A 16,492-nucleotide genomic window follows, 5' to 3' on the forward strand; every position below is an offset into this window, starting at 1 on the left:
GAAATTATTTCAATATAAAAAGATTTTAAAGTCTCATTGGTTCCTTGGACTTATCAATTTCCCTTTGAGGTGTGCAGTGTGGGGTGTGAGGGGTTGGCACTTTTCTCCTTCCTGAACATTCTTACTATGGTCCATGTAACCCAGAGGAGCCAATTAAAGACATTCAGGACTAAAATAAACCAAGGCTTGTGAATTTCCATATACCTTTACCCTGGTTCTGGACTAACCTTTCTGATTAAGAAAGATCAGAGTTTCTCAACCTCAGCACTATTGGTGTTGTATACCGGATGATTCTTTGTTGTGAGGGAACTGTCCTGACTTCTATCCACTAGATGCCAGTAGCATGCCACCCTCAAGTTATGACAAGGTCTCTGCATGCTGCCAAATGTCCCCTGTGGGACAAAATCGTCCCTGGTTGGGAACCACCAGATAAATAGATAACTATATACTCTTTATGACATTTCCACTGTGCCTGTGTAAGGTACTCAGAATATCTCCCTCTCATATACTCTATCCCAACAAAATCTGGGTCTTTAATGCACTCAAGTTTCAAAGAAAAAAATACGTTCAATAGATTTTTCTTTATGATTTGGATAAATAAATAAATAAGCAAGCAAGGTTTGGGTGACAAAATTTATACTAACCCATTTTTACATGATCCAGTGTAGGGTAACTGATAATTCAAATGAAGTAACCAAATAAAAAAACATTATGCTGTGTGATGCGATGCTGTGCTGTTCTACTAATTTATTAAGCACATACTATTGAGCACCTACCAGGTATCAGGCACTATAATTTCTTTTATTTATTTATGAAGAGTTACTCACATCACTCCTATTTTTGGCATTTGTCTTTGCCAGAACTATGTCCATGGCATCAGGAATGCTGGTGAACTTGTTTCTGTCTGGAGGCTGGCGATATTTCTTCTCACTGATGATTTCTGAAGCCCGTTTGCTCTTTTCTACCTCCAAAGAACCCAGGGGACTCCATCCTATGCCTCTCAGCCACTCAAGGTCAGACTTATACAAATTCTGTGAAAATACAAAGCAAGCCATCAAAATTCCAACCTCATCTGGACCCTTGACCGAAGTGATTCTATGCATTACAAACAGATGCATTTTAGATATTCAATAATAATTTATCTAGTTTCACTCTGTCTATGATTAAATGGCTACTCATATGAGATATAAAGTACTACATAAACTATGAGATTTAGTAGAAACTGACCTCACTCTGTAGTTCATAAACCTTTTTAGCTTGAATAACGTCATTCTGGTCAGGCAGGCAGGTCCACTGGTGCAGGTAGTTCTTGTAGTCCACGTCACTGACCAAGGCCTGGCATTTTTTGGCCAGCACCACTCCCAACATGTCCACTGGGCTGCTGAACTTGGTTTTCCACTTCTCAAAGTCCTTCTTGTATTCCCTTTCACTCTGCATTTTGGCTACATTCATGGACAACACAAGCTTTGGATCATCTTGCAGACTCCGGAATCCAATATGGTGGCCGACTTGCTTGCGGTAGCCTTGTTTATATTTAAACTGAAATCAGAGGAAACAGTTCTCTTATTAACATAAACACAGGGCAAGTTAAACTCAGTTTGCTTTGTTTGCATGTTTGTTTTCCAAAACTGAGAATTTCATTTAACTTAATAAGAAATGTGAAAACTTAAGTGGAAGCTTCCAAAAAAACATAATGTAGCTGAGTATCAGGACAGGTTATGATGAGAAATTAAAATCAACTAGAGGTAGAAATATATATTGGGATGTGCTAGACATTGTGTATGCTGACTACGGTAGTATTTGATAAAGCTCTTGTGATATCCTTATGGGAATGATGGAAAAGTACGGCTGAATGGCAAAAAAAAAAAAAAAATTGGGTAGATTCAGGACTTGATGAACAGGCCTAATAGTGTAGATTAATTTATTAAGCAGCAGGGTTTTTTAGTGGTTTGCCATATAATTATGTCACATAAACTTGGCCTGTTCGGGATCCATATCTTCATGCACATAAAACAGCTAAACATGTTAAATTAGAAACAAAATTCCACAAGATCTCAACATATCGCCAAGATAGGTCAAACGAACTACATAAATGTAAGAAATTAAGAGTGAAATCTAGTATTTAGATTCAATTGGGAAAAAACTGCATTACTGTTGGATGACAATGACAAGAGGGATAATAATAATGAGAGGAATAATAGCATGTACTTGATACCAGATGCTGAACAAACATTACACTTCACAGAAGTAGGTTCTACTCTCTCTTGACACCCAGCTTCATGGTTATGTCTACTAAAAATACTCAAGAGTTTACGTGGGTTATAAGCTCAATGTGGGCAATCTGACAAAGTTGCTTTTTAAAAAGTAGATTTTTGTAAGAGATTCTGTAGGGGTACAGATGAAGGCAAATCAGAAACTCACTTGCTTGGCCTGACCTGAAACAGGAAAACAACACCGAGTTTTGAGGCACTCTATTTTGAGAGGGGTTTTGAAAAAAATAGAATAAATCACAAGTGGAATGATCAGAGGATTGAAGGACCTATAAAGCTAAAACCAAAGGAGAATAAGTAAGAAACTTGAAATGTTTGAAGGGGTATCAGGTGAAAGAGGAAATATGCTACTTTTGTGGTGTTCTAAAACACAGACCTAGGGCTGATCAGTAACATGTTCGAAATAAGGAAATAGCTAACGTCAATTAGAGATGATCCAGCAAGGAAACAACCTGCCCTGAAGGATACAAAAATTCTTATATTTGTAAGTATCCAGAGACCAGTTGGAATGGAGAGAAGATAGGATGCTGAGTGGGAGGTTAGATTAAATAACCTTTAAGTTATCTTCTAACTCTAAATTCTATGATTCTAATTTATTAAATTGAGTACTCATAAAAAAATAGCTCTACTCTCCTTAGACTGTATAGATACAAGAACCATTTGAAACTGAGAGGAGATACAATCTCTACAATGGTGGGAAATTCTATAGGTAATTTTAGGGTACGATTTCGAAAGTTTCTAACAGATTTACGTGAAAAGAAATTAGGTACTTTCAAATATCGTGTTGTTACGAAAGTATTGACACAATTTAATTTCCTAAACTATCTTTACCTCATGGGGAGCACTAACATTAAATGAAAATGAGTTTACTTTCCGGGGACCGTTCAAGCATCACTACTGCTTTAGGTTCATTACCACATCTATTCATTTTAATGAAGTATTGACCTGCAAGCCCCAGGGTGGGTAATAACACATCATCTAATTAATTCTCAGCACTTCTGGAGTGCCACAGATTAACTGAATTAGAGAGAAACTTCCCTTATATTCTTAGAATTTATTGTCAGATTCTGTCTTTATTTTTTTTAACCTTTTTAATATTGGAGTATAGCTCATTAAGAATGTTGTGATAATTTCAGGTGCACAGCAAAGCAACTCATCCATACATAAACATGTATCCATTCTTGCCCAGACTGCCCTCCCATCCAGGCTACCACATAACATTGAGCAGACTTCCCTGTGCTAAACAGTAGGTCCTTGTTAGTTATCCATTTTAAAAATAGCAGTCTGTACATGTCAATCCCAAACTCCCTAACTATCCCTTCCCTCCCCCCTTCCCCCCAGTAACCCTAAGTTCATTCTCTAAGTCTGTGAGTCCGTTTCTGTTTTGTAAATACGTTCATTTGTATCATTTCTTTTTAGATTCCGCATATAAGTGATATCATACGATATTTCTCCTTCTCTGTTTGACTTAACTTCACTCAGTATAACAATCTCTAGGTCTTTGCTGCAAATGGCATTATTTCATTCTTTTTTATGACTAATATTCCATTGCATATATGTACCACATCTTCTTTATGTCAGATTCTGCTTTCTCTCCAAACCAAATCCTTGTTTTGCTTTGTTTCAAAGATTTTGATTAAGAGGTTGTGCTTCCCTATGAAATTCTGGTAATTTATTCTCTATAACCAAAGTTCTCTGAATTTTTGGTGTTTAATTTTTGGGGTTAACAAAATTATATGTTTTAGTGTTTGCAGAATATCTAAGTTGAATACTTATAAAAATTTAATTGATCAATAGGAACTATATCCAGTTTATTTATCAAATTTACTACCCTTTCCAATCATAAATAGAAGTTGCCTTGGGAATTCCCTGGCTGTCCAGTGGTTAGGACTCGGCGCGGTCACTGCCATGGCCTGGGGTTCAATGCCTGGTCGGGGAACTAAGATCCCACAAACTGTGTGCTGCCAAAAAAAAAAAAAAAGAAGAAGTTGCCTTGGAGAGCGAACATCCTTGCTTTATGAACTTTCGACCAGATATCCGGGGAAAGTTAAGTCCTCTGGATCTTAAACCTAAATTCCTGCCACTTTCTGTATTTTCTATACCCTGAGCCAATTTATTATAATTACGTAAATGCAAGGATGGACTAAATAGAAAGAATTGGAAGCTAATTTTAAATATGTGCAAAGAAAAATCTATTGACATTAGGTTGTTGAGGTTATTTATTATCTGGCACTTTGAATTTGTCTAAAATAGACAGATAGAAGCCAGAAAAATTATTTGCAGGCAAGCAGGGGAAAACGGAAATCTCTGGCACTTTTGTAATGTCTAGAAACGTCATGTCTTAGTGTAATGCACCTTGTAGGTCCTCTGGCTCAGTCTCTGTCCAGGCAGCCCCTTTTTTGATATTCGATCAGTGAGAAACAAGAGTGAATTGGGGGTAAGTGAAGAGGGTAGGAGAAGATGAAGGGGACGGCATTACATTTTGAAAGGTAGGGCCTATCTGTGAAAATCATTACCAGCATTAAGGTACTGGATTCAGATAACAGTATATCCTCATAGAAGTCAAACAATACTTACATCACTAGCAATGTCTCTTGACGCTTTGGCCAATTGTACAGAAATTGCATCAACTGGGAGATCATAGCCTTTCTTCAAAGCTTCTTCCCATCCAAGTTTATAGAGTTTCTGAAAATTAAAGAAATTATTTAGCATTATTCAGTGTATATTAAAACCCAAACAGATTATTGAACAAAAGTGTACCTAAAGAGTAGACAGCAGATTTTAACATCACCTATCTTATCTCTGAAGATATGGATAAAAACAAAGCAAGCTGTTTAATAGAGCAATGACTTAGCATCACATGATCTGGCTTCTTTTTTTGTTCTTTGCCTCTGAGACTCACTCCCCACCCCCTTGGTAGTGCAGTTGATCATGTCCTTTTCTGTTCAGACACAATATGGTCATATCAAGTATATTAGGTAGATTCCCTTTGCAGTTAAATACAGTCTAGGCTCACTATTTTGATTACAGATGTTAAATTGATTTAAAAAAAAAAGGGCCGGGTAACATATTTTAATTATCTAAATGATAAAAGTAATAGATAATGAAATGCCTTTTGTAAAGTGCAATAAATAAGTTAATCTTTTTGAATCAAATTTATTGAATGGATGCACGTATGTTAAAACTGGACAATAATAAAAATAGCTGAAGGCCATCCAGTGCTTACTATGTGCCAGGCACTGTGATGAGAGCCCTTTATGGAATTTCTCATTTGGTCCTCACAGCAATTCAATGTCATAGGCACTTTTATGGTCCCAGTTTTAGGGATGAGGAAATTAAGGTTTAGACCCAATATTACACAATTCATAAATGGCAAAGCCAAAGCTCATACCAGGTCTGTTTGGTGCAATTTTTTCTTCCAACAGCTATTTATCAATTTTCTATACTGCGCCACGCACGAGTACTGAAATAAACAAAACAGGCACAATGCCTACTCCATGGGATATATAATCACAGCCGAAGCGCTTGCTTTAAACCACCATAAACTGCAACATCCCTGCGCTAACCAGTTTGAGTCATTCATTTCCACTGCTTCAGCATTTACATCAATGATATACCATGCCATCATTTAAAACGTTCAATTAGTTTCAAGCAAAATTTTTATGTAGCTTTACCTGACTGTAGTGTATTTGATTTTGCTTGGCTTGTAAAATATCTGGTGTATCTGGCATCACATGAATCTTGGTTTTATCTTTGTTCCAATCAACGGTGTATAGGTACTAGAAAGTTAAAAAGCATACATTTAAAATTTAATAACTTTTAAGGACAAACAAGAAAGAAAACATATATACTTGAATGCACTCAATTTGAATTAGATTAAGTTAACTTAGTAACTAAAGTAGTATATGATTCAGAAAAGACACCAAAAATAAACTCAGACTTAAAAAAATAATTTAAAAGAACAAATAATTTCTAACTTAATTAGAAGGGCAAGTAAAATAAAAATAAGAGGTTGGGAGCAGAAGAATATGGTGTAGGGGAGTGCTCTGGTACTGTTTGCCACTGCATAGAAGTGGTGGGCCCAAATTAAATTTCCCAAACAAGAACCAGAGACTGCTAGCCCTGTCTGGCTGGGAGCTACAAGGAAGGATAGCTGTTCTGTCTACCTTGTTCATGGTATGCGCATTCTGCTTGGCAAGAACCATGTCCATGGAGTCATTCAGCTTCTTAAACTGGAAGTTGCTAGGGTGCTGGCGGTATTTCTGATCACTGGCATTTGCAGTTGCTTTCTTGGCCTTCTCCACTTCTAGGGAACCAGCTGGACTCCAGCCAAGCCCTTTGTACCATTCATTGTAGTCCTGCTTATATTCATTCTATAAAGAGAAGAAGCACATTCTACTTTACCTTATCAATTTAGATACAAAACTGTGGCACAGGAGCCTGTAATCTCCCTTCTCATGCTAAGAATGCAACCATCACTCAGAAAGAAGAGAGCCTTACATCACTCTGTATGTGATTCATATTCTTGGACAGTTGGATGTTCATGGAGTCTGGAAGGAGGATGTACTTGTGAATCAGGTGCTTGTAGTTGGTGTTGGTGATGTTGGCTTGGGCATCCTTGGCGGCCGTGACACTGAGCATGTCGGCAGGGGTGTGGTAGCTGGTCTTGGTTTTCTCATAGTTTTTCTTGTACTCCCGATCAGATTGCATCTTGGCCACTTGCATGGAATGGACTAATTTGGGATCATCCTCAAGACTGCGGAAACCAACCATCTTCCCCCTCTCCTTTTCATAATTGTGTTTGTATTTATACTGTGAAGAAACAATTGAATATTTATTCAGAGCAATTCCCTTGACCAGAAATCATTCTAGTGTCAATATTCTGTATTTCATAAAAAGGGATACTTTTATAGAATTCTACAGTTCACAAAACACTTTTTTCACATTTATTTGTGTAAGTTGATCATCACAACTATACCTTGTGAGGTAGACAGCAAGGTTATTGTTACTGCCCCCATTTTAGAGAACAGTAAGCTGAGGCCAGAGGGGTGAGTGACTTGCTAAAGTCATTAAAGCTTAGAACATGGATCTTGCGATGATACACCACCCAGATTTTCACACATACCCTGTTGTTAAAGAACATTTAGTAGGTAATAAGTGTACAGCAAATGAGAGAAAAAAAAGCAGAATGTTCTAAGCAGTTTAATGTTGCCCTGAAAAATCATCCAGCCAGTCTTTCACTGATGAGAAGAGGCTTAGTTATGAGATACACAGTATAATTTTAGGGCAGCTTTATATTTGTGGAGGTTTTTTTCTTTTAAGACTCTCTACTCTGGTATAATGGGGAAGAAATTTTACTATTTATCACCAAGTTCCCTCTTTCATGGGGAGATCCTGATGCATGGAAAACTTCTTATTCTGCCTATCTCTTGTGAGTTCGGGTGTACAACTTAGGGGTTAGGAGCTGGGAGAGCCAAATGACTCCAGCACAATAGAGGGAGAAGTCTGGAGTCCTCAGGACGATGTAGGAGTGGGATAGGGATGGGTAGGTAGGAAAAATGAAGAGCAGAGATGGAAGAGGAAAGAGAAAGTAGACCTGGGGGATGGCTGAGGAACGAGTGCCCTGAATGTGCTCCTCTCATTACCCCCAAATCATTAAATGTTCACTGTGAGTGGATTTCTTGTGGAAACAACCAAACGAAAGAACTGAGTTTCATAAAGGTGATGTGTTATGGCAACGGTGTGTTGGCACACCAGCTCTCTGGGGGAAAAAAGCCCTGATTTGTAGTGTTTGCCAATTTCTGTGGTGTAAGTTCTCCCATTATGGTTGATATCAAACTACCAATAGTTTAACAACTGGTTTGCAAAATACACGATTATTTAATAATCAGTTATCATGAGCACAAAAGATCAGGACCCCCAGCACACCACTTCCTGGGACATCCTGTTGGGAAGACAGAGCCTAAGAGGCAGGAGGCAAGAACAACACAAGTCTTAAGAAAACTTAGTGAAGGGCTTTGGATTTCTACTGGCCATGGCCTTGGTGATGGAGTACAAAGGTGGTCATAATGTAGCTGGCATTCTGTTTTTTCAGAATACCAGAGAAAACACAAGAGCAAGGCTAAGAAGCATTCACAGAACAGAATGGGACTATTGTTAGCAGGCATGCTTTCTTTCTCATATTTTATTCACTCAGTGTTTCTAAAACTCAGCCCCTATTATTTTGGTAGATTAGAAACCCCCAGTCAGGTGACCGCTTTCCTTCAGACTTACATCGCTTGCAATATCTCTTGAGGCTTTGGCAGCTTTGATAGGAATGGCATCAGTTCTGAGATCATACCCTTTCTTTTTAGACTCTTCCAAAGAAAGTTTGTAGAGTTTCTGGAAAGAGAGGCAAAGGAAATAGTTTTCTTCTAAATAGGAAAGTCTGGGTTTATTTTAAAAGAGTAAACTGGCACTGCAGCATCTTTTTTTTTTTTTAATCTTTCAGCAGAATGCTTCATTGGTGGTTCAAGGGCTAAATGCTCTCACAAGTAACATAACTGTGTTTGAAAACAAAATCTATTACAAATTAAAACATCTTCAAAAAACCATCAGAAAAAGTAAGAGCTACTCGTCTCTATTAGGTTGTAAATATGCTTTTTAAAAATGTGAAAGCCCAGTAGATTCTTACTGATGCATTTTGTCAAATAAGAGTCAAGAGAAGAATACAAAATAGCCATGTTCTTACATCAAAAGACTTCACTGTTTTGCAATTGACACTTTTATGTATATAACTGTGTGGATACTACAATTCAAAAAGAAGTCAACAATTCCAAATCCCTGTGTAATTCAAACAAACAAAAGAAAAAAACTGGTAGAGGGACTTCCCTGGGGTCCAGTGGTACAGAATCCACCTTCCAATGCAGGGGACCCGGGTTTGATCCCTGGTCAGGGAACTAAGATCCCACATGCCGTGGGGCAACTAAGCCCACATGCCACAACTACTGAGCCCACACAGCTCAACTAGAGAGCCTGCAAGCGGCAAAAATACAAAGCCCATGCGCTCTGGAACCCATGTGCCACGGCTACAGAGCCCACCCACCCTGGAGCCTGCAAGCCACAATTAGAGGAGAGAAAACCACATGCCACAACCAGAGAGAAGCCCGTGTGCTGCAACGAAGATCTCGCACGCCTCAATGAAGATCCCGCGTGCCGCAACTAAGACACGATGCGGCATTTATTATAAATAAATAAATAATAAATCTTTTTTTAAAAAAACTGGTAGGATTTGAGGGTTTCCTGGCAACTGGTTAGGATGAGAAAGGAAGTGAAATAAAACACCTATGAAGTTTCTAACAGTAAGTTAGAACATTACATTCCTTACAGGGCTTGACCTAAATTCCTTACGGGGCTTGACCTAAATTTTTCAAAATGTTATTCTTCCCTTTCCATTTAACTTTTCCCAAGACTGCCTCTTTAGAATCATTTCAAAAACTTGGTAGAGGGACTCTTTAAGAAAGTCCTGGGATTCACTCTTTCCTTATCTCTTATCCTGGGCTCTAAACCACTCTCTTTACTTCTCTTAGTTTGTTAAGAAGTACCTACTACTAGAACAAAATCCAACTGCCCTTCGAATTCCTAACTGCTGTCCCATAAACAGGCCTACTCCTACTCTTAGCAAAGCAAGATTAGAAAGAGAAAGATTCTCATTTGTGGGTTCCCACTTATTGTCAAAACAGTCATTCTCAAAATCGAGCCATTAATTAGTTAATTTGTTTTTATTGGTTCAAACAGGTAGGAAAGAAAAATGACAACTGGAGGAATTATACTCACATCACTCATATTAATTGTATTTGCCTTTGCCAGAATAATCTGGGGGATATCAGACATGATGTGGACTTTGGTCTTGTCAGCCTCCCATGCTTGTTTGTAGAGGTGCTGGAAAGAAAAAAAAAGAAAAGAAAGGAAGGAAAAAAGAAAGAAAAAAAAGAGAAGAAAAAAGCAATGGAAGTTAGTATTTAAAAGTTTTAAAGGAAGTCAGTACATATATATTATTGTACACAAATATCAATATTTTATGTATTTTTATTAGCTGGCTCTTATTTTTAAAAAATTTAAAGGAAAAAGGTGCTCATTCAAACAAAACAGTGGAGAGGATGTCAGATGGAAAGTAAAATGTCCTGCCTTCCTATTTTACAGCCTGGATATAGCATCTCCATCCTAAAATTTTCTATGCGTATTAAAGTCCACATATAGTCCTTTTTTTAATATAAATGAGGTTATATAAAACATGTTTTACATCTTGCTTTTTTACTTAATATTATAGGTTAGACATCTTTTAGCCCTCTTAATAATTTACTTCATTCATTTAAAGAGCTGTGCAGTATTCCATGAAGAGGTGTAACCCAATTGATTTAACCAGTTCTCCTTTGATAGACATTTAATTTGTTGTTTCCAGTTTTTTTCTACTATAAGCAATGATACCATGATCTTTGTGGTGGGCCTGGAGATGGACAACCCAGACACTCACTCAAGGAAGGACTGGTTGCACCAACTATTGGCAGACAGCCTCCAAACTGTCACTTGCTTCAAGGTTTTGTTGCCTCACTCAAGAGCACACTCTTCCCTGGTGGCCATCCAGTTACTCATCAGAGTGGTGGTACAAAGGCCTGGCCATTCCACCCAGTTCAGGACACGTCTGGCAGGCCGTATATACTCAAGAGACCTCTGGGGCACTGGCATAGGCTTTGTAGGGCTGGCATCACAGTCGGACCCCTCTTGCCCCCCCCTTTTATTTACATCTTTATTGGAGTATAATTGCTTTACAATGGTGTGTTAGTTTCTGCTTTATAACCAAGTGAATCAGTTATACATATACATATGTTCCCATATCTCTTCCCTCTTGCATCTCCCTCCCTCCCACCCTCCCTATCCCACCCCTCTAGGTGGTCACAAAGCACCGAGCTGATCTCCCTGTGCTATGTGGCTGCTTCCCACCAGCTATCTACCTTACGTTTGGTAGTGTATATATGTCCATGCCACTCTCTCACTTTGTCACAGCTTACCCTTCCCCCTCCCCATATCCTAAAGCCCCCTCACTGGTACTGATCCCTGAAAAATGCCCTGTACTCCAAATTTCATCTCAGCATCTCTTTTTGGGGACCCTAACCTGCAAAAAATATTACCGTGTGTATGTATGTGTGTACATCTTTGCACATACATGAGGATTTCTGAAGGGTATTGGGCAACTATTAATATTTTAACAAATATTAACAAAAACTGTTGATTAGTTTACATTAACTCCCTTTCCAATACTGTATATCACACAACTTTTTTAATCTTTGCAAATCTTATAGGTGAAAAATGCTATCTCTTTGTTTTAGCCAGGTTTGATTAAAAAAAGAAAAAAAAACTTCTGCTAGAGTCTTTTTCTAGATCAGGGGTCAGTAAACGTAAAGAGCCAGATAGTAAATAATGTTAGGCTTTGTGGGCCACAGAGTCTCTGTTATGAACTACTCAGCTCTGCTGTTGCAGTGCAAAAGCGGCCACAGATGATATGCAGATGAATAGCTGTGGCTGTGTTACTATAAAATTTTATTTACAAAAACTAATTTTCTGACTTCTGATCAAGTGATCTGTGTCATCTGTGTCATCAACACGACAGTCCCTAGCCACACGGGGCTATCAGTCACTTGAAATGTAACTAATGTGAATGAAGAACAAATTATTAACATTAATTTTAATTAATTGAGATTTGTCATCACATGTGGCTAGTGATTATAGTATTGGAAGCACAATTCTAATGGAAAGAGCAATAGTTAGTCATTAGAGTACTGGTTCTAGTCCAGACCAGGTCATTGACCTGCTGTGTGTCTTTAAGGGAGGTGCCTTGCCTCTCTGGGCCACCCTTTCCTCAACTCTGCAAGGAAGGGGTTCAACCTGATGACCATCAAGATATCTCTCAGTGTTAGCATTTGCTACTTCTGTGATTCTCATCTTGGCATGATTATTTTAAAATGGTAATCTTTAGCATTGAAAAAATGAAAGGCTTAATTTAATATTTAAAAAGTAAATGTATGTTTGTGGTAGTTTAAATTCTAAGTCTTAAAAGGGGCACTGAGACTTTTGCCTTGTGTCAACAAGTCCTTTCCAAAGAGATTGGTCTTCTTGACAAAATTCTTTCTCAGAAGACTCCAGAGGATTTACCCAGAGACTTAGCGTAATACAGCTCTATCTTTCTACATCATTTCCTGCAACCGTTTCATGTTCAGATCCAAATTATTTTTCCCCTTTTTGGTTAATCAATGGCATTTCTAATTATGATCCACAACATATAACCAATGCTGTTGCAATTATTTTATTTTTGCAACTTAAAAACAGATGTCCAAGGGTGATGTACTTGTTGGTCCTGAAATCAAATTATGGCTAATTATGTCAAACTACAGTAAGGCTTTTCTGAAGGCTGGAGTCATTAATGATCCAGGGAAGTACTAGTGGAGAGCTATCGCTCTCAGCATTGCCCAGAGAAGGTCCTGGCTCAGAATGCTACTACAGCCATGTAATCTAGTTTTCTTTTATTCCATCAAAAGAGCAAGGAAGCAGGGGTGGGCTGCAACACCCAGCTGTTATCATCAGCCCTACAGTCTACTGATTCAGCATAATGAGCTTCTACTAACTTCGCCTTAGACAAATGGGACTCATTTTCAAGATCTGCATCGAAAGAAAAGAGTCCATACTTATTTTGTTATGTCTATTAGGTAGGGTGGTTCATTGAGCATTTGGAGAGGGCACTTATTAGGACTAATTTCTATCTTTTTTGTTTGTTTTTTTAACTACAAGACCCTTTTTCAAGGTAGAGGAAACATTAATTATGATGCTGTAAAACTGTTATCAAAACCTGTAGATTAAATGTAGGATATTCCTGGCTTATTCCTGTTGCTTATGAAACACTACAATATTGAAAGACTTACTTCGTTCATAATTTTTGCATTATTCTTGGCCAAAACCATGTTCACTGAGTCCATCAAGGTGGAATACTTCAAAGTGTCTGGGTGTTGGCGGTACTTCTTTTCACTGATAATCTCCATGGCTTTCTTGTTTTTCTCAGCCTCCAGGGAGCCCAGAGGGAGCCATCCAATGCCCTTCATGAAGTCAGCATAGTCAGCTTTGTACTGATTCTGCAAAAGAGGAAAAGTTCGAGGATGAGAAGAAACCAAATCTTCCAAGAACCATGAGTATTTAATATTCCATAAGTTCCACTTCAGTTTTCAACTGATAGTATATTCAACTTTAATTACTTTTAACCCTAAACTTTACTTTTTTTTACATCTCCTTGCATGAGGAATTTAAAACAAGCAGCAATATCTTTGTGATTTATTTGCTTCTCTCAATGCCTTCATAAAGAAAAAGTGCTAAGAAATACCAAATAGATCAATCTACCATGTGACTACTATCTCAAGAAAGGTGACCATGCTGGACTAACTTTCTTACAAAAATCCCCAAGGCCCCTTGGTTAATAGGAGACTTAGAGGACTCCATTTCTCTCTTTTGTTATAAGCCTTTGAGCAGCCACCATGGTTACAACTCCTTCGGGTATGCCAGAAACCTCACTGATACTTTGTGCAAATTTCATTTTTTTCCCCTCAAATCAGACATTTCCCCCTATAACTGTACCATGGTTGCTTTCATTTGGGTACTTACGTACCTCCCCAGCTATAGCTCATCTCTTACATTTCCAAAGAGAAATATAGGCTCGGCATGGCCTGCATTTCGTTCATAATTTATATTCACTTTCCCCAGCCACCAAAGGGCCCCTATAGCTCAATTCTTGGCTTTACACTCTCTGTGCCTTCCTCACATTTATTCTAATAGTTGTTTCAGCCATCACCTCCTTACTATTTCATCAGTAAGTAAGATAGGCAATTATAAAGCTGGAAATGAAAGCTGGCTGGGAGTGAGGGACAGTAGCTCTCAAGTTACCTGACTTTCTGTTTTACCTCTTACTCCTTAATCAGGAACTTTTTATACTTCTGACTCTCCCTGCTAGGTATATTTCCTTCAACACATTCTTTCTGAAACCAAATTTCATGTGTTATTGCTGATCTAGCATCCAATAATGCTCACAACAATAACAGATAGGGTTCATCCCTTTTGTGTTAAAAAAAATAAATTCAATCTAAGGTAAAAACTGAAACACCTCATTGGGAAATTACACATGAATTTCTTTCAGGATTTTCAAAATGTCATTACTTATGGTCTTTCATGATTTGCTTATTATCCAAAGTAAATGCTCTGCAAATGTTGTGGCTGTCACGTACATCACTTTGAATCTGCATCATGTTTTTGGCCAATTCAAAGCTCATGGCATCAGGAAGCATGTTGTAGGCATGGATCACATTCCTGTAGTTGGTGTTGGTGGCCACTTCCTGAGACTTCTTGGCTGCCACCATGCTGAGCATGTCCGCCGGGGTGTGGAAGGATGTCTTGGATTTCTCGTACGCCTTCTTGTACTCCCGGTCTGACTGCATCTTGGCCACTTGCATGAAGTGCACCAACTTGGGGTCGTCCTCTAGGCTCCGGAAGCCAATGTGTTTCCCTTTGGCTTGTTCATAGGCTTGCCTGTACTTGTACTGTGGATGGAAAAGAAACATGGTGATGAAGATAGTGAAAGAAAGAGAACAAAATATAATTCACTACGTGCCATTAGCTTTGTCACAGGTGTAGGGTTTTAGAGCTACTCTAAACTTACAAAGGGAGGAGTTGTTGGCGGGATGGGGGGACTGGGAGCAAATTTTTTTTTTTGCGGTACGCGGGCCTCTCACTGTTGTGGCCTCTCCTGTTGCGGAGCACAGGCTCCGGACGCGCAGGCTCAGTGGCCATGGCTCACAGGCCCAGCCGCTCCACGGCATGTGGGATCCTCCCAGACCGGGGCACGAACCCGTGTCCCCTGCATCGGCAGGTGGACCCTCAACTACTGCGCCACCAGGGAAGCCCCAGGGGCAAAATATTTTTACTTCAAATTTCTCGACAGACTTGAGTCCATGAGGGGAAAAAATCATCTAGAGTTAATCAAAGTGATGTGTAAATAAGTTGTTTTAGGGTTATTTAGAAAGCAGCTTTTCCCACTCTGATGTGTAACCAGCGGAAAAGGCTGCAGGCACCACTTTTCATGGTGCACCTCTACATTCAGGAAAGAGCTTGGTAATGGATCTTCTGGATAAAGTGCATAGATCACATCCCTATGTTTGCTAGGAATTGCCCATAAACAACTTAAGCACTCTAAAAGTAACTTATTTTAACAAGACCCTGTCACTTTTTACATTGAATGATGAACAAATAATTAGAGCATCCTTGGACTGGGTGAAGGGAGGTGTCTTGTGTGTTACATGGGACAGTGGTCCCACCAACACTGGACAGAGCTGATTACAGCTCCTGCATACACATGAGCTTGGTTCATTTGCTCTTTTTCTCGTTTAGACTAAATAAGCATCAGTGAAAGCACTTACATCACTGGCAATGTCTCTGGAGGCTCTTGCAGCCTTTATTGGGATGGCATCAGGCCTCAGGTCATATCCTTTCTTCTTTTCTTCTTCCCAGCCAGCTTTGTACAGTTTCTAAATGATGAAGTAAAAAAACACCAGCAGCTTGTTAGTCGTGTTAGAATGGGGACCCTAATTTTAAAGGGGTTGTCATGTGGAAGACAGATATTCCACAACTATTAGTTCCCTTCAAACTCTTCCCTCCCCCTGCCACCCCCCTCCCCCGCTCCCTGCATCTTTGTTGTTGTTGTTAATCTACTCACATCACTCATGGTGATTTGGTTGACTCTGGAGAGTAAAATGCCTGGAGTATCAGGCATGACGTGAATGGTGGTCTTGTCTTTGTTCCATTTTTCAGTGTAGAGCCTCTACAACAAGAAAGGCAGGCACATGACTGTACAGCAGGAAAAATCTGCAATGTGCTATCAAGAGACTCACATCTCCATGGTAGAAGAGGTTAAATCTGATATTGGAAAATGAATGAAATAGCAAGAAGATGGGCTGATGAGACTGGACACATGATTTTAAAAATCATCAAACAAGGGAGCCCTCTTCCACTGAAACAACAAAGGCTATCTTGCTCCAACCACACATTACATAGAGTTTCGTGGTTCTAGCACACACTCAGCATGACAGACAGCCTGGTGTTGGTATAAGTGGGAGCTCTCTAGACACGATGACGGTTATAGACTGCCCCCTCCT

At 39.0% G+C, this 16,492-nt stretch overlaps 1 protein-coding gene across 1 annotated transcript in view; it reads right to left on the bottom strand.

Annotated features, from left to right (window-relative positions):
* The window catches only part of NEB (nebulin), a 225,939-nt gene that overhangs the window by 143,272 nt on the left and 66,175 nt on the right, over positions 1-16,492 (bottom strand). The window contains exons 36-47 of the mRNA XM_065880211.1: positions 16,054-16,158; positions 15,758-15,865; positions 14,570-14,881; positions 13,223-13,429; positions 10,086-10,190; positions 8,544-8,651; positions 6,771-7,082; positions 6,437-6,643; positions 5,945-6,049; positions 4,848-4,955; positions 1,228-1,539; positions 828-1,031 (exon numbers count right to left, since the gene is read on the bottom strand). Coding sequence (XP_065736283.1) covers positions 828-1,031; positions 1,228-1,539; positions 4,848-4,955; positions 5,945-6,049; positions 6,437-6,643; positions 6,771-7,082; positions 8,544-8,651; positions 10,086-10,190; positions 13,223-13,429; positions 14,570-14,881; positions 15,758-15,865; positions 16,054-16,158 — 2,193 coding nt within the window. The remainder of the gene's footprint in view (positions 1-827; positions 1,032-1,227; positions 1,540-4,847; positions 4,956-5,944; positions 6,050-6,436; positions 6,644-6,770; positions 7,083-8,543; positions 8,652-10,085; positions 10,191-13,222; positions 13,430-14,569; positions 14,882-15,757; positions 15,866-16,053; positions 16,159-16,492) is intronic.

The sequence above is a fragment of the Phocoena phocoena genome, chromosome 7, assembly GCF_963924675.1.
Source record: "Phocoena phocoena chromosome 7, mPhoPho1.1, whole genome shotgun sequence".
NCBI lineage: Eukaryota > Metazoa > Chordata > Mammalia > Artiodactyla > Phocoenidae > Phocoena > Phocoena phocoena.